The sequence below is a fragment of the Aethalodelphis obliquidens genome, unplaced genomic scaffold (genome assembly GCF_003676395.1).
Source record: "Aethalodelphis obliquidens isolate GAN/ISIS:26980383/991018 unplaced genomic scaffold, ASM367639v1 scaffold4, whole genome shotgun sequence".
Classification (NCBI taxonomy): domain Eukaryota; kingdom Metazoa; phylum Chordata; class Mammalia; order Artiodactyla; family Delphinidae; genus Aethalodelphis; species Aethalodelphis obliquidens.
In genome coordinates this window covers 53281366-53305269 of record NW_020837948.1, presented here as the reverse complement: position 1 = coordinate 53305269, position 23904 = coordinate 53281366, and the positions used below count along the sequence as shown (strand labels likewise).

Below are 23904 nucleotides of genomic sequence, written 5' to 3'. Positions count from 1 at the left end.
ATTTTATAAACATCGGGAGTGAGAGTCGGATGTGGGGAAGAACATGAAGTTCAATGAATTCAATTACTTTTACACATCTAAGTTTAATTTTGAACTCTATGAAAAATTATTTATGAAGTACAATTGCTGTTTTCTTTTGTGGCAGTTTGAATGTAAGGTTTGCAAATCACAGGTTCCCAACCTGTGAAAGACTCTTAGCCTCTTAATGAAAAATTGGTCTGTTTCCAGACAGGTGGAGTTCTCTCTCTAATAGAATGTACATTGGTTGAGGAGCCCGATACAAGCGATGATGACTGTAAGTCACATACTATCACTTAGAATTATATTAGAATTAAATAGTCCTATGGTTTTTATTCATTCATAGCTAAGAAGAGCTGCTTAAGGAAGCAGGAAAGATGTTAAGAATAAACTCCCTGAATTCATTTATATATGAAAAATTCTGTTGAGCCATTTAACCTGTGACCTGGTTAAACCGTCTTTGGGAATTCACATTTTACTGAATTTGTCTCTTGATAGTGACTGCAGTGGCAGAAAAGAAAGAGATTGAATTAGTGTGTTGGAATTCCGTAAATTATGGAAATTAAAAAAAAAATAAAAACATGAAATGAGAAGGAAAGCAGGATCCTAGTCCTGAGTAACCTACTGATCTCAGTTTCTTCATCTGCTTATGAGCTTAACAAAGCCTTCCCCAGGCCCAAGAAGCACCATATTGCTGAAATGAGATTCTGGACTTAAATGCACATTGATTGTATTACTAGAACCATGTGAAAGCAACTATCACTCATATTTTTGTGTTCACATCTAATTGTTTGGTTTACATGTGTTGAAGCCAAAGGTTCTGGGCAAGTGTTTGGACACCTGGATTTTAAAATAGTGGTGGAGCCTCCTGACGCTGCCCCTTTCACTGTGGTCTTGTTAGCACCTTCACGCCAGGAGAAAGCTGCCTGGACAAGTGACATCAGTCAGGTAAGCAAGTGGCTTTGGCCCTAAGTTGGGTTTTGTTTTTGTTTTAAATTTTACAACATAAACTTTTGGGAAGGAGTTTTAGAGTCAATTTATTTTTATTAGAAAATTATATCTGGTTGCTGTGGTCACTACCAGTACCACTGTATGTCTTCATGTATTAAATCATTTGTGGTTGTTGTTTGTTTAAAATTTACTTGAAATGTAGTTATTGCATTTTGTGTCCTGGGCACTTTTTTACAAGCTGATAATGTAGTCACTTGTGTTGGACAGTGTTAAAATTGCCCTGTGAGTAATAAATTCTCCAGTGACCTCACTAGATTTTTTTTTTTTTCTTATTTGTTACTGAGGTAGGAAAATGGTGAGAGATTCAGAAAAGGCTAACAAGGACTATGGAATCAAATCAAAGAAGAGATACTGTCTGTAGTATGAAGCCTGCAAATGAGCTCCTGTATTTTATATAGAAAAAATTAGGGAACAGATTTGCTTACCTTTCCTTGATCAGCAATGCCCAGTTAGGGAACTGCTTCATTTATTCAGCATTTGAAAGAATGTCAAAACTAGTGATGATTGGACTTGGGCATTCTTCAATCCAATTAACCAATCTAGGTGAAAAGGGAAGCTGTGTAAGGAATTAACCAATCTAGGTGAAAAGGGAAGCTGTGTAAGGAATTAACCAATCTAGGTGAAAAGGGAAGCTGTGTAAGGAAAATACTAAAAGAAAGCTTGATTATTATCTTCAAAGTTGTTAACTCAAGGAAGATTGGGGCAAACAGGAAAGGCATATGCTATAGATCCCATTGTCTTCCTTTTCCGAAGAGCTCATAGTACTTATATAGAGTAAGTCCCCTACATACAAACTAGTTCTGTTCCAAGAGCGCATTCATAAGTCCAATTTGTTCATAAGTCCAACAAAGTTAGCCTAGGTACCCAACTGACACAATTGACTATATAGTACTGTACTGTAATAGGTTTATAAGACTTTTACACACAAATAATACATAAAAAAACAAACAAAAATTAAAGAAAACATTTTTAATCTTACAATACATTATCTTGAAAAGTAATGTAGTACAGTACAACAGCTGGCTGTTCTTAGCATACCAGTTACATCACTGCTACTTTTGCACTTGCTTCCGGACATCCTGGGCTTGCAATAAGATACTGTACTACTGTACTCTATATAGCACTGCACAGTAAAGTACACAAAAGCACAACCACTTGTACAGGATGCACGCACATGACAATGTATGCCAGACACACACATGAACTAACTTACGTGATTGGACATGCGAACACATGTTAGCATCTTTGGAAGTTCAAAACTTGAAGGCTCATGTGTAGGGAACTTACTGTATAAGACTTAGGTATAAATAGAAACTATATCATAGTTCTTCAGATACTTAATTTTTTTCAGAGTGACTGAAAACTGAGGGGAAATAGAAAGAAAATGAATGGACAAAATAATTATTTTTGTGTGTCAAAGAAATTTTACAGTCTCTTTTGACCCTTACGGTAGTATTCTGAAGGCTAACAGAAATAGTAGTCCCATTTCACAGGTGAGAAACCTGAGGTTTGGGAGGTTAATAAGCATTTGTCCAAATACACAACTGTGTTGAGTCAGGACTCAAACCTAATCTAGGTCTTTTATTAGCACTCTAAATATCCTCTACTGGAATTCTGGATTTTTACTTCTTTTCTCCCAGGACTCTTTTGATGATGAATAAATAGCTGAAGTGAAGGTGCTGCTTTTCTGGTTAACAAAGGAATGAAAATATGGGCTCTTGTGTATTTGCATAATTACATCCTTGTGGTGATTTATTAATACTTTCATTAGCTCTATGCTGTATGAATTAATACTTTAATTAAGTCTCTGTAGTACACCTTTTACCTGATGAGACTCTGAATCAGCCATTGATTCTATGCACGTTAATTGAGCAATCACCATGTGCTGCCAGGTACTGTGTAGGTACCAGGGATATGGCAACGGTCCCTGCTCTCAAGGAGATAGGCAGGCTAGTAGGGAAGAAAGGGAAGTAGACAACTTAATGCAACAAAATTTTGTATGTGTTGTGAAGCCAAGATGAGTAGGAAAAATAGGGAGAATTGGAGTGTAGGCAAAGATGTTTTTCCAGCTGCTTATAGCTTCTACCTTATGATGTAACTGGGGCTCCTAAGATACAGAGTTGATAAAAGCACTAAGTGATCTTCCTTAGGGGGCCTGGTGAGGCATTGCTAAGAGAGAAAGACCCATGGGGTGCATGAATGATTCTATGCCTGGTCCTTTAAAGAAAGGATCCAATACTTTGCTTCCCAGAAGCCTCCAAGTGATTCTCTCTACTTAGTCTAAATCTTGAGTTGAGTATACAACTTCTTCCTGTTTCTCCAAGTTTCTATGACTAATATATTAAGCTGATTATATGTACAATTGAACTGGAGAAGGAAACAACAGAAAATTGTATCTTTCTGAGGGACGATGATATCATTACATGAAATTACTGTGTTCCATAGAGCCTTGATATCGTGTGTCTTTGACACTTATGATTTCAGCCATTCAATAAATATATTTTGGTTAAATAAAGTACCAATACCACTAACTATTTAGGCACTTGTGATATATCATGGACAGGAGGCAACAGCAACAAAAAATTCCCTGACCTTATGTAGCTTACATTCTAGTGTGGGGAAAACTGAAAATAGCAGTATACATAATAAGTAAGTATATAATATTTTATGCCAGAGGGTGATAGGCCAGGGTAAGAAGGATTGGGCTACTGGAGGTAGATGGGGGTTGGTACAGTTTTTAAAAGGTGATCGTCTTATTTTGAAGAAGACATCTAAACAAAGACTGCAATAAGTGATGGAAATACCGTGTTGATATTGTAATGAAGGGAAAGTCGTTCCCTTGGCAGTGCAGAGGGAACAACCACTGCAAAGACTCTAGAGTAGGAGGACACTGCATATTTTGAGTAATAGCATGAAGACTAGTGCGGCTGAAGGGGAATGTGCAAGAGGGAAAAGAGAAAAAGAGGAAGTAATTTAAGTGGAGTTGTTAAGTAAGCAGTGGGATATAGATGTTAAGCGCTTGGAGGGAGGTCCAGGTGGGAGACTCTACGCCATTTAGATGGTATTTAAGGCCTGTTGAGATCACCCAGAGAGTAAATGTAGATAGACTGAGAAGAGGGCCATGGACTGGGTGAGGAGTCGTGGAGAACAACAAAGAAGAGAAGGAATCAGCAGAGCAATTGGAGGATAGCCAAGAGGACGTGGTGTCCTGTAAGTCAAGTGAAGAAAATGTATCAGGGAGTGGGGAGTGATTATGTCAGCTGCTACTGAAAGCTGAGTATGGTAGTGAGTGTTCTGAGATGCTTAGTGATTTTCCCAACTCAGGGTTTGAATGGTGAGTGGTAGAGACAGAGTGCTTCACTGTTGATTGAGCCTAGCCTACTGCCCAGCAGCCTGCATCTCAACCAGGCTTTGTTCTCCGCTTAAAGCATTTTCATCTTATGGGGAAAATTATGTGCTATACACACGTTGATGGAATTTGTCAGTATTCCAAGTATGCCTCTGGACATATTCATTATTAAGATGAGTCTACAGAATGCTTGAAAATGTACTTTTTAATATTTTATCATGTATATGTAAAGATATGGACACAAAAAGGAAACCAGAAAGACTCCCAGCACCTAGATCACTAAGTAAATGTTTATCAAAGTGTCTTCCACAGATAATTACTGGAAGGTTTTTTTCTCTTTTTTTTTTGAATTTTATTTATTTTTTTATGCAGCAGGTCCAAAGGTTTTTTTTAAAATACAGATTCCTGAAACCACATTCCAGAAACCCCCCAGGTTTAACAAGCTCCACAGATCATTTTTGTGCAATTAAATTCGAGAAACCCTGTTCTGAAAATCAAATGTTTCCACCTCTAAAACCCTCACAATCCTGCCGTAGAGAAATAATTTAACAGTTTGGCTCTGGGTGTGTATATGCATCATTTTTTGCTTTTTACATCTTTTTATATTCCTGTGAATTCTTCATATTGGTGTCTTCTAATAGCAATATATGTATATTCTATCATGTTAACTTACCACTTTTCTAGCTCCTTCTGAATAATTAGGCATTCAGGCAGTTTCCAGGTTTCAGCATTAATATATGATGTGGTGCTAACCATCTTTGCACAGGGAGTTTCTCCCCTTTTAAAGGTCCCTTGGTGGTGTATCTTACCCACAGCCGGTAAGGCTGGTACAGGGGGCCTGATCACTTTCATGATTTCATGATACATGACTCGACAGACTGCCCAAACACTCCAAGGAATATGTAACTCATCATTTCACAACATCTTCAGCAAGGTATCTATGCAACTTTCTTCTAAGTCCTGCCAATGTTGAGTTTTGTCACATTTGTCACATTTTCCTATTTAATGGAAAAGTGATATTGCTTTCTAGTGGTTTTAATTTACATTTCTGTAATTATCAGTGAGACTAACATTTTCCACTGTTTCTTGTCTGTTTATACCAGATGGACATTTATCCATTGGAGCTATGCTTACAGACTAGGGAAATGAGCATTTTCTTTCCATCCAAATTATGAATATGTTCTCCATTATTTTGTCTATTTATTTTTGTCACTCTTTGTTTTGCAAAATTTTAATTTTTCCTGGCTTGATTCGATACCACCTTGCTAAACTGTTGTACCGTGTTCTACCAATCACGTGTAGTTCTTATTTGAGATAACACAGTGGTGCCTGACTATTGATATAATCCCAGTTTCACATAGAGAACTCTATACAAAAAATAAATGTTTAGCTTTGTCAGGCCTCTCTCTCTGAAGCTGTAATCTTTAGAAGTAACAATGGCTTGAACGCTTAATTATAATTTTAGTTCCACCAGCAAGGTCATAATTAACCGTTGGTGTCTCCAACAAAATGGTCTTGACCAATAATTCTTCCCTTTTTCATCTATTTATAGGGAAAAATCTGAGGCTGAAGATTTGACCATTCATTTCAATATAGTGCCTTCATTTGTGCATGTCTTACTGTCATACATAATGGTGTATTAAACAGATTTTTCTATAATTATGGGTATCAACTAAAATGCAGAATTAAAATTCACCTCTGAGCTTCTTGGTTTGGGCAGATGTGTCAAAATACAGGCAAATTTGTAGCACACTGACATGCTTCTTCCCTTAAAATAACTTCTCTGGAATCAATAGGGAATTTTTTACTTTAATATAAAAAGGTGAAATTAAAAGAGAAATTGAATTTACTGTTCTTCCTACTACTTAGAAGTATTAGGAAGGTAAAAATATATATATATATATGGTGACACAGTACACCACGGACTTTGACCAGTTATTTCCTTAAGCAGGACCCTCAAAAAACCTTGCTGGAGGGAATTCCCTGGTGGTCCAGTGGTTAGGACTCTGCACTTCCACTGCAAGGGACACAGGTTCAATCCCTGGTCGGGGAACTAAGATCCCACAACCTGTGCAGTGCGGCCAAAAAAAACCCCAAGAAGCAAAAAATAAATCAAAAAAATTACCCGGGGCTTCTGTGAGTGTACATATTCCCAGGCTCCACCCTGGTCAGAATCATTACAAACTGAACTAGAATAGCCATGACCTAGGAATCTGCTTTTGTTAATATCCTATTAATTTCAAGGTTTATAGTAATTCACATAAATTCAATACATCCTTAAAGATATGTGACATCCTGATTATTTTCATGTCTTTCTTCTTAACTGAGTGAACTGCATTCATTTTCCCAGGACTCAGTCTCTTCTCCCCAACACAACCAAGATATGTAATTTTAATGCTTAACACAATGAATCAGAAAGATTTATGAATGAGATCTGACATTGGATAATAAGATGTTCAAAAGTGGTCACATAAATCTTCTCTTTTGGATCTAAAACACTTATCCCAAGTTTCAATTCTGGCAGTATGGAGGACTGCATCGATTTAGATCCCTTCTAGCTACAAACAAGAAATGTTTAATACATAAAATCAGTATAATAAAAAATTTAATACATTGGTGATATGTACAGATATAAAGGGAAATCTCTAGTTGCCAGAAATAACAAGGGAACTTAAAGTCAGGGTAGACAGCATGTAAACTGAAAACATAGAGACTTGGGAATGATTTTAGTTTGGATATTGGTCCCACGCCTGAGGGGTATTAACAAAAGGAGCGAGGGTTAGCCTTGGGCCCCTTAAAGGAATTGAGATCCTTGTTTGAAGCCCTTGTTTGAAGCCTGGGCACTGGAAGGCTGCCCCATCCATGAAATAAGAACTCAAAAAACCCATTAGGCCAGGAAAGACATAAGGAAGTTTGTCTTTGACTTGGGTTCTGAATTTTCTTTTAATTAATTAATTAATTAATTAATTTTTGGCTGCCTTGGGTCTTCGTTGCTGCACACGCGCTTTCTCTAGTTATGGCGAGCAGGGGCTACTCCTCTTAGTTGTGGTGCGTGGGCTTCTCATTGTGGTGGCTTGTTTTGTTGTGGAGCACAGGCTCTAGGAGTGTGGGCTTTAGTAGTTGTGGCACACGGGCTCAGTAGTAGTGGCGCATGGGCTTTGTTGCTCCTCGGCATGTGGGATCTTCCCGGACCAGGGCTCTATCCTGTGTCCCCTGCATTGGCAGGTGGATTCTTAACCACTGCGCCACCAGGGAAGCCCCTTGGGTTCTGAATTTTTAAAAAGCTCCTTTGAGAAAAACAAATGTGTTTCTGGCCTGTGGATTTGAAATTCAGAGTTACAGTATTCACATGGTGTGAAAATTCCAAACTGAGAAATTAATGCAAAAACAATATTTGGACTGTTGCTAACCCAAAATGCTTGGTAGAAGCAAACACAAAGTCACTGCATTAGCAACACCTCAACAGTTCAGGGCTCATGACAAGGTGCTCAAAATCAAAAATTACAAATCTTGTGAGTAAACGATCTATCAAGAGCGAGAGAAGACATAGTGAGCAGTATAATTAGCACTGCTGGAACTTCAGATAATAGAGTGATAACTTAGAAAAGACTGTGAAAAAGAATGTTTAAAATATAATAAAGCTATGAAAGGAAGGAAGGGAGGAAGGGAGGAAAGGAAGAAGGAAGGAAAGAAAAGAATAGATCACTGTGTAAAAAGGACCAGGCTGATCAAAGAACCAAATAGAAAATCGAAACATGAAAACTATAGCCCTAAGTCATCCTAAGGCTGTTGTCTGTGTAACTATATTATTGCTTAGACTGTTAAAGGAGACCGAAGGAACACTATATACTTGCCCCAATTCTTACCAAACACCGTCTCTGCCCTCCCACTTCCTGTGTTGATTACCCAAGTGGCATCCTCATTCTGCTCAGAAACAGTGAGAGTGAAAAGTCTAAGGAATAGCTAGAAATGTCACTGGGGTGAAGGATCACTTAACGCCTCCTTCCTTTCCCTGTCTGTGTGCAGTATCTGTCCCCATACAATCTTTTCCCCCATTCCTCCAAACCCCACACTCATAGTTTGATAAGAACAGGGATAATGTTAATCCATTTTCCCACTGGAATTAGGAAAGTGAATTTAAAGTAGTTTACCTTATTCATCTTTTTAAAAAATATTTATTTATTTTGTTGTGCCGGGTCTTAGTTGCAGCAGGTGGGCTCCTTAGTTGTGGCATGAGAACTCCTAGTTGCAGCATACATGTGGGATTTAGTTCCCTGACCAGGGATCAAACCCCGGCCCCCTCTCTCTTACTGTCTTCTCCATTATAAACACACACACCAGCCAGCCTCATCTCTTCATTTTCCCCTGTTTGTTCATGCTTAGAAATGGAGTCGTTGGCGTCTCTTTTCATCTAGCCCTGACTGAGAGCTCTCCCTTTGAGGTCCTGTGGCTGTTCTGAGGCCTAAGAGGATACCCCACCTACTGGTAGCTTGGTTCACTGGTGGAAACATTGACTCCATACAACTGGATACTAACTTAGGATATTGCAGTTTCAGGACTTATGGAAGAATACCATGTCCAACTTCCTGCTGCTCAGAACTGATAGGGGGAGCAGCATTTATTTAGCCTAAAGAAAAGCAGGCTATACGTACCCTTTTCTGAAGAGAGTGAAATCTGTGCTTGGAACCAGACGAGAAAAGGCAGGCCCCCATTCTTTGGGGCCCACCACAGAGTGGTTAGTCTGGAACTGTACTCTTCATCCAGTGTTGAGGGAGTTTATAAGAAATGGTTTGGTTAAAAACTGCAATTACTTTATGGATGTTGTTGAGGATAATGTTCGCAACATTATTCAGCGTTTTCTTTATGAGAACCCATGAGATAATTTTCCTCTGGACTCAGACTAGGATGAATTGAGCTTCTATTAAACCATGAATTTTGTAGTTCATCATGTGGCCCCCTTTGAGTTGGCTGTTCCGTAGCTCAGCTAATTTTGAGGACCATGTATAGCAAGTGTTTGGGACTTCTCAACATAAAGTACATGTGGTGGATTGATCCCAGGCTTCATCTTATTATTTTCCACCCTTTATCCAAATCCTCTCTAATTTTCTTACTAATTTTGACTTTGTCTTACTATATGTGTTTTTGTAATCCACCTATGGGAATAAGATATAGTATAAACTCACATGTAACCTAATTTGTAGTTAGATAACCATAATTATTCATATAAAAAGATAACTCCAAATTCCAGGTGCTTCAAGAAATGAATTGAGGGGAACTTTAAAATATTCTACTTTATTCCCAGAAGTTGAGATCCTCTATACCTGGTCACTGAAATAACGGCATAAGACATGAGGAAACAAAATTTTAAGGAAAAACAAGCCTGAAAATGGCTGATATGCTAAGTAGGGGATCAATAGTTAGGGGATGCCAGTGACCCAAAGTTTCTTATATGCATATTCATTCTTTTATTAGACATTGGGGTTTAGGATAAACCCTGAGTTCAAGAGCTCTGTGAAATCACTTGGCAATCAGCTTCTTCACACCATTTAATTACAGTCGTAAAGTACTACATGGTATCCTAGTAACTAAAAGTAATTTCTGATTTTAAAGATTGTTTAAATCTCAAAATAAATCCTTCTCTAACCCAAAGTAATTGCAAAGGGAAATTTTGAATTGATAAGGCATAGATATAAATTAAAAAGGTAGAGAAAATTAGCAAAATTTCCTGAAGGAAAAGAGAAAGGAGATGAACAGGGCTTTATGTGTGCCAGAAACAGGAGAAATTATACAATACATCCTCACTGAACTAACACGGTGCCGGTAGAAACTGCTAGAGAAGCTAGTAAAATGTGGGAATTTATTGGCAAAAAGCACCGAGAAGCAGGCACAGAGCTTCCTAGTGAGAGAGAAGATGAATTCCATCCAAGCAAGCCACCATTTCTGCTCTGCCTGCCCCATACCACCCACTAGGGCAGAGAATGAATATAGCAGAGGCAGTTTATACCTCACTAGAGGTGTAAACTTCTCAAGTAGTGCTGGGACTGCCAGAGAATTGTGCCGATGTGACATTGTGCTCAGAATCCTTGGGAAACACATTCTAGGAAAATGTAGCCCTTATATCCATCCTCAGGCATTTGCCAGGTGCACAGTTTTGGTATTTGGATATTGAATCTGTTCATCAATGTGTAATGTTTCCCTGTGTGTGTGTGTGCACCCGCGTGTGTGCATATGTGCACAAATGAGAAACTGAATTGTTTTGTGATTATAAATAATTCTGGGAAGATATGCTCCGCCTAGGTTTTCATGTGGGTTTTAACTGTCTATTTTTTAATTTCACAGTGTGTGGACAACATACGGTGTAATGGTTTAATGACTATAGTGTTTGAAGAAAATTCCAAAGTTTCTGTGCCACATATGATTAAGTAAGTGTGATAATCCTTTCTCTTACATTTTAATCAGGATCAAATTGGTAGAGAATGTAAAACCCCGAATAAAATATTGTTTCAGTAGGCTTCTGCTTCCTACTCTGAATATGTTTGACAGTAATGTGATTGATAATTCATGATATGCCATTATAAATAATAAGACTATCACAATGGTTTTTCAGATTCATAGTTTATTGACTCACAGCATAGAAAAATAGTTTTTCATACTGTTTAGATGCCTTCCTCTGTACAAAAAACCTTTCAAAATTTTCAGGTTCAATGGATGGACCTAGAGATTGTCATACTGAGTGAAGTAAGTTAGACAGAGAAAGAGAAATATCTTATGGTATGGTATCGCTTATGTGCGGAACCTAAAAAGAAATGATACAAATGAACTTATTTACAAAACAGAAACAGACTCACAGACTTAGAGAACTAATTTATGGTTACCAGGGGGGAAGGGTGGGGGAAAGGGAGAGGTTGGGAGTTTGGGATAGACATGTACACACTGCTGTGTTTAGAGTGGATGGCCAACAAGGACCATATATAGCACAGGGTAAGCTGCTTTATATTATGTAACAACCTAGGTAGGAGGGGAGTTTGAAGGAGAATGGATACATGTATATGTGTAGCTGGGTCACTTTGCTGTGCACCTGAAACTGTCACAGGATTGTTAATCAACTATACTCCAATATAAAATAAAAAGTTTTTTAAAAATTTCAAGTTCAATAGGTAAAGTTGTGATAGCCAGATGTATCAGAGGGTGGACAAAAGTTTGGCAGATTCTTTTGCTGTCTTCTCAGTGGGTGTGAATCATATTAGTCAGATTTGGTTGTAGAGATACGTTTAGATTTTGAAGACACTCAACATGAATTAACTGACTTTTCCATGGTACCATTTACCCACAGCCTGTATATGGATTTGTCCCAGAGGCTATTGCCCAGCCCTGCCATCCTGCTCTCTATATGTTTTGTTAACAAAGCAAATCCTAGAGAATGGACTTGAGGACACGGGGAGGGGGAAGGGTAAGCTGGGACGAAGTGAGAGAGTAGCATTGACATATATACACTACCAAACGTAAAATAGATAGCTAGTGAGAAGCAGCTGCATAGCACAGGGAGATCAGCTTGGTGCTTTGTGACCACCTAGAGGGGTGGGATAGGGATTGTGGGAGGGAGATGCAAGAGGGAGGGGATATGGGGATATATGTATATGTATAGCTGATTCACTTTGTTATACAGCAGAAACTTATACAACACTGTAAAGCAATTATACTCCAGTGAAGATGTTAAAAAAAAAAAAAAGAAAGAAAGTGATCAACACTGAGAAAAACAAAACATACAAACAAAAAAAAAGCAAATCCTATAATTTAATTATGATCACTAAGGAAACTAGTTTTAAGATGAGAAGTTATATCAATAACTGCGTGCCATAGCTCTCTATATTAATGCTTTTGTCTCTACATACTTTTTTGTTTCCAAATTCAAAAATTGTTTTAGGAGGATTTTCAAGCTAACCAAATTGTTCCCTACTCTCATTTTTTGGTTATTTGCAGTACAAATTCTAAGAATAAAATGTATTTTTAAAAGCAGTCCTGTTATGTCTTTCCAAAAAAGTTACATGAAACTAAGAAAATGTTTGTCTTCCATGCCTTTTTATGTGGACTTTTTGTAGGTCTGAGCTGTTTAAGACAAAGAAACAACATCAACTTTTCTCTTCTGATAGGTATTAATTATAATTAGCATCATTCCAATGGTATAAACTTTAAAACTTATTAATTATTGTATCAGATGAAGGCAGAATACATTATACTAGTGCCATAATTGCTACAGAAAAAATATAAAAGGATGATACTGTTTTAAATTGCTAGTCAAATTTTAAAATATTTTGAGTAGGGTCATTTTAAAACTCTTGGGCAAAGATTCCTTTAGCATTCAGTTTTCTAGGTTTTTAATTTAGTATAGTTTTTAAAAAAAACAGGTCAGTTAAAAATGTACGATACTAAAATTAAAACCAAGTATGGAATATTAAGTCAAAAGTTTCAAATTATGACTTAATTTTTAAGTTCACATCACCAGGTTAGTTTTCTTATTAGTTTTCTATCATAGTATTCTTATTTTAATATTTCACAAAATAATATATATTATCTTAATTCCTTATTAAGAGTACTTTCGTGAAGCTTAGACAGCCATGAAAGTCCAATCTGCTTTAGAATGAGAATAAATAATAACTTGGTGGCCAAGTTATAAGCTCCTAAACCTTCGGGCAGCTGCACACCCACTATGTATACATTTTGTTCACTTTAAACATTAGTACAGAAAAAAGCTTTAGTTCTGTGCCTGACCAAGTTACGGCTGGCGCCTGAATGCATCTTCTTTCCTCTGTGGTGGCAGTTTGACTAATGCCCATATCCAATCTCATTTGTAGTGATATAACTGCCTCCTGTACAGACCAAGACTTTCCTGCGTTTGGGTGCACAGGGAGGGTCACTGCAATGAGTTGGAACCACTCTCCTGGGAGGACAGAAACCTGTATCACGGGCTGTAGGGATTTCCCATTGGAGCCACACATGTTTGGATGCCCATCTGTACTCTACTAGATATATGCCCAAGGCAGAGTTTCATGTATTTCATATCTTTCTTCCTTCTATTTTTCCCTGCTTCACTGAGCCTGGTTCTCCTCAGTCAGAGAAAAGAGGATGATTTTGCAATCTCTGTTCCTTCTGATAGTCTCCTCCATGGCACTAGTCTACCCTAAATTCTGTATTCTTGCCTCCTTGCACATCTCTCTGGCTACATGCAATGAGGAAAAAAAAAAAAAAAAGATGTTTTACAGAGTTAAAAGAAAAAAATTATCCTACCCTAATGGCATTACCTGGCAGGCACTCACTTCCTTTTAAAACTGACTAATTACAATAGGTGATTTGGGTTTGATGTCTCAAAATTACTTTTTTAAGTGTTTACCAAAAAGGAGTTGTTATTATCATAGGAGGCTTAAGTAACGCATTGTATCTTCTCGAGGGTCCCTTAGGAAATTAAGATTTCGTTCAATGTAATAAAAGAAAATTAAATAATTTCCTAATATTTAATTTCTTTTCTTTACTTGAAATGAAACTGTAGTAATAACTTTGAAGGACAGTGGTGCAATTAGTCAGTTTCAATTTCATGTTGGCTACAATATATTTTTTCCCCTAGTGTTTGGTTAAAGTAATTATAGTCAAAAGATGCAAAAAAAGAGAAAAAGATGCAAAGCTCAAAACTACGAATAGAATGCAAAATCATGACATTTATTAGGTGATTATATCCCTTTAAGTGATGTTTTATGCTTTATGTATACAGGCTAACGCTTGCTTTCTTTTAATAATAGTTGCCCTCAGTTTTCTTAGAAAATAGAGATTTTAGGTGGGAAAATGGTGGGAGAAAAAGTGATTACCTCGATTAGCCATCCTCTAGACAGACTGGTTGGTTCATAAAAGTTTCTAAGGTCTTTTAACAAATGAGAAAGATTAAGAACCAGAAAAGTAAAGTTGGTTGAGGGTCACATACTAAGTGCAAAAAAGAGCCATGCTATTTTCAAGAATCTCAAAAGATGCACTTATGTGTTTTCGAGATCAGTGATGTGACTAAAACTAACAGGCCACCCTTAGTTCCTCACCAGAAGTAAGCTACTCATTTAAAATGCTCTTTCAAGCCTGCAAATGAAGTCCTTCCATCTGCACTGAGCTTACTTTGGGGTGGAACGTTTCCAAGAGCAAGCTAAGGAAGCTATTGATCTCTTTTTATCCCAAAGAAAATAAATATATAACTTAAAATCCCTTGAAGTGCTGAAAGGGCTAATTAAGGGCACTCACAACAAGCCAGCTGATTCTTAGCAAGCAGCTGCCTCACTGAACATCACTGGCCCTGTAGTGTATCCTTTAATCAAGTGGTGAAATCCAGGACTTCATTGACTGTCTGTTCTGACATGCTGCCATGAAGGGGGACATGGGGTCTCAGATGGGAATGTGAAGGCTACGGGCAGTCTTAGCGAAGGTAGGCATTTCTTTGAGCCCCACTTGGATTCAGCCTCAGCTTCCAAGCTTTTCATCTAGTGAACTTGGCCTCTATGCCGGCTTCTTTTGCCCTTTCTAACAAAGGTGCACCATGGGCTGAGGGCTCTGCGCACAGCCAAGGATCTCGAGGGCTGCCGTGTGAATCCTCCCTCCAGTTTGCTGTCCACCTGGAGAGGCTGCCGCAGGCTTCCAGTGCAAGGGCCTCAGGGTGATGGGTTCAGGACGAGCCAGGTGGGAGGTTTTAGAGAATGAGAAAAGCCCAGCATTGCAGGTGGGCAGGTGGGCACTGTTCGGGGGAAATCTTTAGAAGAGTTGACTGCCTATATTACAGCCATTACCTTTTTTATGAAGACATTTTTAACACTACAGAATATTGAAAATGTAAGGAAAATACAACATTTCACACAATTTATGGATTAAATTGTAATCAGAAAATGGTTGGCCTTAAATGCATTTATCAGCCAGAAAGAATGAAATGGATTAAGCATTCTTTTTCTAACATTCAAGAAGTTAGAAAAAGAATGACAAAAATCAACTGTAAGAAAGTGTAGGAAGGAAATAACTAAGATAAGAATGGAGATTAATAAATTAAAATATAGAGAAACAGTAGAATTGATCAATCAAAGAGCTGGTGCCAGAGGGAAAATACCTAATAATATAATCTATTAGTTTAATCAAGAAAAAAGGGGGAAAGCACAGATGTACAAAATTAGAAGCGAGGAAAAGAAATAACCACAGATAACAGCAGTGATATTTGGGTCTCCTCTTCCTCCCCACCCCTCTGTGGGGAGAATGTCACCCGCTACTTTTTTTTTTTTTTTTTTTTGCGGTAGGCGGGCCTCTCACCGTTGTGGCCTCTCCCCTTGCGGAGCACAGGCTCTGGACGTGCAGGCTCAGCGGCCATGGCTCACGGGCCCAGCCGCTCCACGGCAGGTGGGATCTTCCCGGACCGGGGCACGAACCCGTGTCCCCTGCATCGGCAGGCGGACTCTCAACCACTGCGCCACCAGGGAAGCCCCAACCTGCTACTTTTTAACCACACTTCTGATATTCTGATTTGAGGGCATAAGCAGTGCCCCTCCTAAATAGGGCTTTGGCTTTAATTTCCTAATAAAACATGATTGAACCAGAGAAAGAAGTGAAGGGTAGCAGAATATGCCACCCTATAATATGCCACTGTGGCATATTGATTATGTTGAGCTATAGGTACTTGAAAAACAGCAAATGCAGAGAGAGGATTTTTCTGAATTCTTCTCATCTGCCTGAAGACAGATTCTCCAAAAGGAACTCAGTTGTCGTAAATCCCCTTCCCAGGAGTTTCACCAACCATGGAAGATTGACAGTAGTCACAGGAAAGACTAGATGTCGACATCACACCCAGGCAAACTGTCACAAACTATCATACCTTCCATCTATTCTAAGGGTTCATTCATCTTTCCTAAAAATCATTTACTCTCCCCTGAGAGGCCTACATACCCCCCCACCTCCCTTTCCCTATAAGATGGTATTTAAGTCTGAGTTCTAAGCCACCTCTGTGAGTTTCTCATTTTCCCCTGGTTATCTCCCATGTAAACTTGTTTATTCTTCTCTTGTTCATCTGTCTTTTATCACAGAGTCTCAGCCAACAACTCAGGAGAGCGGAGAGAAAATTATTTTTCCTCCCCTGCAGAAGGAATTCACAGAGTGAAATGAATTATTAACGTCTCCACAATTAATTCTGAACTTCCTAAATTATAATGGCACATTTGATGTTTTTATAGCCCTGCTTTGTTGTATGTAATATGTCCTATCACATCTTTCATCAAATGTAAGGGGAAGCCCAGACACGAGTATATATTTACAAATATTGAGATACTCAGGGGCTGAGAGGTAGCCGCGCCCTGGTTTTGTCCTCATGTTCCTGCCTTGTGCGTAGGTCTGATGCCCGTCTTCACAAGGATGACACTGACATTTGCTTCAGTAAAACACTCAACTCCTGCAAAGTGCCCCAGATCCGTTATGCCAGCGTGGAGCGCCTCTTGGAGCGACTGACAGACCTGCGGTTTCTTAGTATCGATTTCCTCAATACCTTTCTGCACACCTATCGGATTTTCACGACGGCAGCCGTGGTGCTGGGGAAGCTTTCTGACATATACAAGAGGCCTTTCACCTCTATCCCCGTCAGGTAGGCCCGGCACTACCCTGTGATGAAAGTGTGGCCCACCTGGTCCCTGGGTCTCTGTGCAGATGGGCAGCCCTGCTCTGCAGGGCACTGGCTTGGCTTTGAACTTGCCAGGCCCCGCCAGTAGAAGCGGGGGAGTCGAGGTCACAGACAGTTCCCGAGGGAAGCAGTTGAAGTTTCCAAGTGGCCTTTGCTTGCTCTGTGAATATTTGGAAGATAACTCTATTGTTTGGGGCTTTTCTTTCTCCTTTTTTGTTAAATTGCAGGCCCTGATTCAGTAGGTCTGGAGTGGAGCCCGTTACCAGTGTTACTTGTCTTTGGACCGCAGTTTAGTTGCAGGGGATTAGACTACGCCTAAATACTGTCTGTGTTCCTTTGGCAAGTGTGTAGTATACATGCAGCATTTAAATGAAGGTGAATCCAGCAACAGAAGTATGATGATATTGTGGCCTTTTAATGTAGGGAGCGTGTTCTTGAATGACATCAGGGGACTCATTTTCACTTGGCTACAACCTGTTAATAGCTTTTGCTCTTATTTTTAGGTCGTTGGAATTGTTTTTCGCTACCAGCCAGAATAGCAGAGGTGAACACTTGGTGGATGGCAAATCCCCGCGCCTGTGTCGCAAATTCTCTTCCCCACCACCACTGGCTGTGTCCAGAACGTCCTCCCCAGTGAGGGCCAGAAAGTTGTCCTTGACTTCTCCCTTGAACTCAAGGATAGGAGCGTTGGACCTGACCACCTGCTCAGCGTCCAGCAGTCCCACCACCACTCACAGCCCTGCTGCATCCCCACCACCACACACTGGTAAAGTACCGCTGGATCTTAGCCGAGGCCTTTCTTCTCCAGAACAAAGCCCAGGATCTGTAGAAGAGCATGTAGTTAACCCCCGCGTGGATCTGTGTAACAAGCTAAAACGAAGTATTCAAAGAGGTATTATCCAGCTGCCATACCCCGCATTTGCTGGCCCCCTGTTTCCCCACCATTCCTTCTGGAGCCCTAGTTTCCTTTCTTTACAACTTTCCTACTTCTGCATAGAAAGTAGAATGAATACAATGGCTAGTTAGAAAAAATTCCTGTAGTTCCCTCTAGCCTTTGTGGAAGGAGAGCTAGGTTAGCCGCCTTCTATGATAAAAGGCTAATTGCAGTCAGTTGTCTATGGAAGAATGGTGTCATCTAAAGTGTTATCACTGGAAGGTTCTTGGTGGAATTAAGGCTGGTTGGCTAAAGAGCATAGCATGATATTTGGCATAGAGATAGGTTACCATGGTCCTCATCCATGACGTTGAGCCTCAGAGCCTTCTCCTCCTCCAATGTCTACCTTAAGCACCTGTACTGCTTCCAGCCTTTCCCTGCTAATGTGACGACCTAGCCTGGAAGCTAGGTCATTAAGATGACTTCTTCAGTTTAGTTTCCAAGGCAACACTCCCTATTACAACAGAGATATAGGGAGAAAAGTTAAGTCTGAGACAGTGTTCATTTTCCATGACACAACCGAAGTGGTTTTTAAAAATGTGAATTAGATCATCTGGTTTCCTGATTAGATTCTCTAATGACTTCCTATCACACTTAGAATAAAGCACATTTATCTTCCCAAGGCCTTCAGATCCTATGAGACTTGGATGCTGTCTCTCTGTTTAACCCCTGCTCCTGCTACGCTCCCTCATCGGCTAAGCTACAGTCACATTGATTTCCTTTTTGTGTCTCAGAAACACCTGGGTCATTTCTGCCTCAGGGCCTTTGCACTTGTTTATCCCTCTGCCTGGACAGTCTTCCTATATAAGCTCATGAGATCAGCAACCTTGTCTGTCTTGTTCACCTCTGTACTGTCAGTGCCTTGGCCAGTGCCTGGCAGGTAGTAAATTGTTAAATGAATAAATCAGGCAAAGCTCTCAGGGGACTAATCAAGGATTCCCGTGGCACATCTCCCTACTCTCCTCAGCTTGGTACAACATAGGGGTTGGAGGAGGTCATCCTTGTTCTTTTATAATCCAGTGTTTCTGTGATGAAAATAAACAAGATTTCATGGCCAAGTTAGCAAACAGCTTTTTTTTTTTTTTTTTTTTTTTTTTTTTTTACTATATAGTACCTGATTTCTTTACTGATAACATAATAAAAAATTGGGCAATAAGTCAGACAAAGTGTCCAGATTTTAAAGAGGATCACCCAGATGGAAGCATAGACCCCTGCTTTTCTACCTGCTTCAAGATTCTATGTAGTTTCTAGCTCAGATCACTTAAATAAGCTTTCTGAGTGAAGTACTTAATGGAATTTTAACTGGAGCGGTTATCATCATCAAAAGGAGCACCCATTTAAACAAGAAATTCTTGAAATTGACACGTTAGCAACTCAGGAGGATGAAAGGGGGAAGATAATTAAAAAGTCATTAGAACAACAAGCTTTAGTAGAATCAGGATGGATTTTTCTTGGGAATAATGAGGTGATGCACAAGGTGACAGGTGCATCTGGGGTTTGATGCAGACCAGTGCTTGGGAATCTCCAAGGTGGGAATGACTTTGGGAGGCTTATCTCAAACCTCCCCTCTGGGCCAGAGCGCCCTGGGAAACAGGAACTTCTCAGAATATGGAAAGTTCTTTCCCCCTCCTTTATTGGGTTGTATTAAATAGGAGAGGGGAAACCTGGAGGTAAGTCTGGTTTCTCATGTTATTTTGAGTTAGGGGAGCTTTAGGAATAAGTATTTTAGTGCCAGACATTTGTGACTGAGGCTTTGGTTTGATTGCCCCTGAGGCTGGGATGAGAACACAGTAAGGTCTGTTCAGGAGTCATTGTGTGACCACCTTCTTTGTGCAGGTTGCTGTGCTACAGGGTCCATAATGGTAAATAAGATGGTTCCCAGGCCCCTTATATATAGTTCCCTGGAGAAGGTGGAAAAAACATAAGTATAAGGGCAGATGGTACAAGAGGTATAGATGGAGTGCTCCAGAAGGTGAAAAGCAGGGAAGATAATGTTTGAGCAGAATCAGGAAGTGTCATTGACATGAGCCAAGAAGAATGGATAAATGGGTTGTGTTGTGGGAAAAAAATGGGGCACCAGAGGATGGTCATGGCCCAGGTCTCAAGTGAGTCCCTGGGACAGGCCACCAAGTGAGGGTCCTTGGCTATGCGCAAGAAAGAATTCAAGAGTGAGCCATAGTAAAGTGAAGGCAGGTTTATTTAGAGAGATACACACTCCATAGACAGAAGGCGAGAGAGGTGGCCCCTGGTGTTGGGGCCGTTAGTTTTTATGGGCTGGGTAATTTCATAGGCTAACGAGTGGGAGGATTATTCCAGCTACTTTGGGGAAGGAGCAGAGATTTCCAGGAATTGGGCCACCGCCCACTTTTTGGCCTTTTATGGTCAGCCTCGGAACTGTCATGGCACTGGTGGGTGTGCCATTTAGTGTGTTAATGGATTACAATGGGTGTATAATGAGGCTCAAGGTCTCCTGGGAGTCAGATCTTCCACCATCTTGGGCTTAGTAGTGAAACCCATTTCTGAGAGCAGGAGTGACCAATGCTTCTGAAGGGGCAGCTTTTGTCCAGTTTTGACGCCATGTGCAGCTCTGTAGAGGAAACCCTGCTACTAGTCTTCCTGGGGCTTTCTAGCATCTAGTAAAGTTATTAAAACTCTCCTGAAGAATCCTCCTCTTCCTCCTCCTTCTTTTTGGCCATCTTAGCCATTAAGTGTACAGTTCAGTGGTGTTAAGTATATTCGCATTGTTGTGCAATACATACTTAGAACTTTTTCATCTTGCAAAACTGAAACTCTACATCCATTGAACAACTCTGCATTTCTCCCTCCCCCCCAGCCCTTGGCAACCACCATCTTCTTTCTGTTTCTATGAGTTTGATTACTTTTTTTAAAAAAATTATTTATTTACTTTTGGCTGTGTTGGGTCTTCATTGCTGCGTGCGGGCTTTCTCTAGTTGCGGTGAGCAGGGGCTACTCTTCGTTGTGGTGAGCAGGGGCTACTCTTCGTTGTGGTGTGTGGGCTTCTCATTGTGATGGCTTGTCTTGTTGCTGAGCATGGGCCCTAAGCACACAGACTTCAGTAGTTGTGGCACGCAGACTTCAGTAGTTGTGGCATGTGGGCTCAGTAGTTGTGGCTCGCAGGCTCTAGAGCGCAGGCTCATTAATTGTGGCACACGGGCTTAGTTGCTCCACGACATGTGGAATCTTCCCGGACCAGGGCTTGAACCTACGTCCCCTGCATTGGCAGGCGGATTCTTAAGCACTGCGCCACCAGGCAAGTCCCAAGTTTGACTATTTTTTATGCCTCATATAAGTGAAATCACACAGTATTTGCCTTTTTGTGACTGTCTTATTTCATGTAGCATAATGTCCTCAAGGTTCATCCATGCTGTAACATGTGCCAGGATTTTCTTCTTTCTTAAGGCTGAACAATATTCCATTGTATATATACTCCATATTTTCTTTATCCATTCCTCTATTGGTGGACATTTGGGTTGCTTCCATCTCTTGGCTACTGTGAATAATACTGCAGTGTACATGTGTATGCAGTTATCTCTTCAAGATCCCGCTTTCAGTTCTTTTGCATATATACCCAAAAATGAGATTGCTAGATCATATGGTAATTCTATTTTTAATTTTTTGAGGAAATTTTTGTTTTTGATAGTGCCTACATCATTTACATTCCCATCAACAGTGTACAGAGTTCCAATTTGTCTGCATCCTTGCCAACCCTTAATATTTTCTTTCTTTTGATAGTGGCCTCCTAACAGGAGTACAGTGAGAATCTTTCTCCTTTTTCGCAATTTCCCAGAGATTGCATTTTAATTTGGCTAATGCTTAGTAGTATAGGTATTAACTTTTTTCTTGAATAGAGGAGCAAACGAAAAATCTATTCCTTTGTGCATTATAGACTAAGTACATGTCGTAGTTCTAAAGGTCCTCAGTCAAGCTGCCCATTACCCATCTTGATTAATTCTTACACTTACATGGATTGTTCCACAGTGGTCACCAAGTTCCCTAGTTCTGGTCTTTGAAGTCCAAGCCCAAAGTGCATAGCGTTGGTCCAGTACCATATCGTAACATCTGTTTGGCCTGCTGTCTCAGATAGAGGTGTGATCACTGGGAGGAATCACTAGTTTTTCCCCAGGAATGATAAGCTGGGAAAAGGTTAGACTTGGGGAGACCAAGATAAATGAGAAAGAACTAGATCAAGCTCCCAGGGAATGACACTGACAAAGGATGCAAAGACTTGTCAGTGTAGGTGTTGGGCAGAGGTGGGATCAGGGATCATTGTGGGCACAGCTAGCATCAGCTAGAGAGCTTGTTATGTAGCAGCTTGGATCATTTCTGACCAGGGCCCAGCAGATGGAGAGGGTCCATGAATAATGGTGTGGCAGAAATAGTAGGTTCTTTCTCACATTAGAGAAATAGCCAAAGTTGAGGACTTAATGCCTCTGTGTTTCTCCACTGGATTTTCCCCAAACAGATGATTTGCAGTTAGAATTTCAAGGGTCAGTTTATCCACGTGGTTCGCGGGGTAGAAATATGATTTTGCAGTTCCCAGGTCAAGGTTAAATACAGAGCTCCTCTCACTGTGGGAGGTGGGGACATTCCAGGGTTGTGTCCATGTGTGGCCCATGGCACTTGTTGAAGCCCATTAGAGCCAACATCATCTCCAGAGGTGTCCTCTCCTCTGCCCCATGTGTCTTAGTCACGTCTACCCACTAATATGTGCCCCTTTATCTCTCATTTTTACCATGATTTCCGCCCCCCTCCAGCAATCCTTCTATTAAACACTTTGTTTTTGGCCACCTCATTGCATCTTGATTTTTTGTGTGTGGTACACGGGCCTCTCACTGTTGTGGCCTCTCCTGTTGCGGAGCACAGGCTCCGGATGCACAGCCTCAGCGGCCATGGCTCACGGGCCCAGCTGTACCGCGGCATGTGGGATCTTTCTGGACCAGGGCACGAACCCATGTCCCCTGCATCGGAAGGCGGACTCTCAACCACTGCGCCACCAGGGAAGCCCAGCATCTTGATTTTTTTTTCTCTTTCTGTAGCTGTCTTCTGATTATTTTTAATGTATTTACTTCCCATCTTGTTCTTAAAAGTATTTAAGGTGGTAGTTCAAAGAGGCACATGGTACACTGGATTAAAACTAAAATAGATAAGGACATCAGGTAATGGAGGAAAATCGTATGAGGCCATGGGTATGGTTAGTGAACAAGTGAGTACTGTGTGGTCCTCTGCAGTTCCTAAAGTCACTCTGATTTTGGTTCTGAATGTAATCAGTTATGTGATTCATATTGAAAGCTAAGAATAGATTGGTGTGCAGGCACATCTTTTCTTGCTCCTGAGACTTGAGAATAATTTATCCTGTGGATCCTCATAAAAGAGACACTGTGAATAGAAAGCTTAGAATTATACTGGGGTCTAGGGAGCTCTTTGGCATTTTTCTGAAAAGGTGAAACAAAGGAATTATAGATCTAGTTTTTCCTTTTATTTTGCATTGGTATATAGGCAATACTGATCATGAATAGTTCTAGAAAAGTCATGGATGAAACACTTTACTTCAGTGTCAGCCTGACAAGTTGTGTCTGTGCCTGTGTGTGTGTGCGCACGCGCGCATGCACAGAATGTCTACAGAAGCCAAGAGTGCTGCCGTATTAACTCTGCTATCTAGTCTTGAAAATTCCAGTTGGCAAAGTAAAGGGAGACAATGATCTGTCTTTAATTTGAAAGATGTTTGCGTGTGCTTTGCATAATGGTAACACTTAAGACAGCTGGCAGACTTGAATAAGAAACCCTGTGCCAAGAGTTTGTACAGTTTCTGCTTTTCACCTCAGGATGCAACTCCACAAACCTCATTGCATGAGATCAGCTTCACCATTAGGCCCATACTGAGGTCGTGGGTCTCCC

General features: G+C 40.3%; 1 protein-coding gene across 1 annotated transcript; it reads left to right on the top strand.

Moving 5' to 3' along the window:
• Window positions 1–827: 827 nt before the first annotated feature.
• LOC113617675 (ras-specific guanine nucleotide-releasing factor 2-like) lies at window positions 828–19848 on the top strand. The gene is made up of 5 exons (XM_027101257.1): window positions 828–966; window positions 10718–10800; window positions 16770–17018; window positions 17558–17687; window positions 19825–19848. Exons 2-5 carry the CDS (start codon window positions 10748–10750, stop codon window positions 19846–19848), a joined length of 456 nt encoding a protein of 151 aa, XP_026957058.1. The 5' UTR covers window positions 828–966; window positions 10718–10747.
• Window positions 19849–23904: the final 4056 nt, after the last annotated feature.

Excerpts from the sequence above, each read along its gene's own strand:
- LOC113617675 (XM_027101257.1), top strand. The coding sequence starts at position 10,748 with ATGACTATAGTGTTTGAAGAAAATTCCAAAGTTTCTGTGCCACATATG. Across the intron at positions 17,019-17,557 it reads TTCACCTCTATCCCCGTCAG|GTCGTTGGAATTGTTTTTCG; the intron begins GTAGGCCCGGCA and ends TCTTATTTTTAG. Across the intron at positions 17,688-19,824 it reads TGTCCAGAACGTCCTCCCCA|GTTGCTGTGCTACAGGGTCC; the intron begins GTGAGGGCCAGA and ends TTCTTTGTGCAG.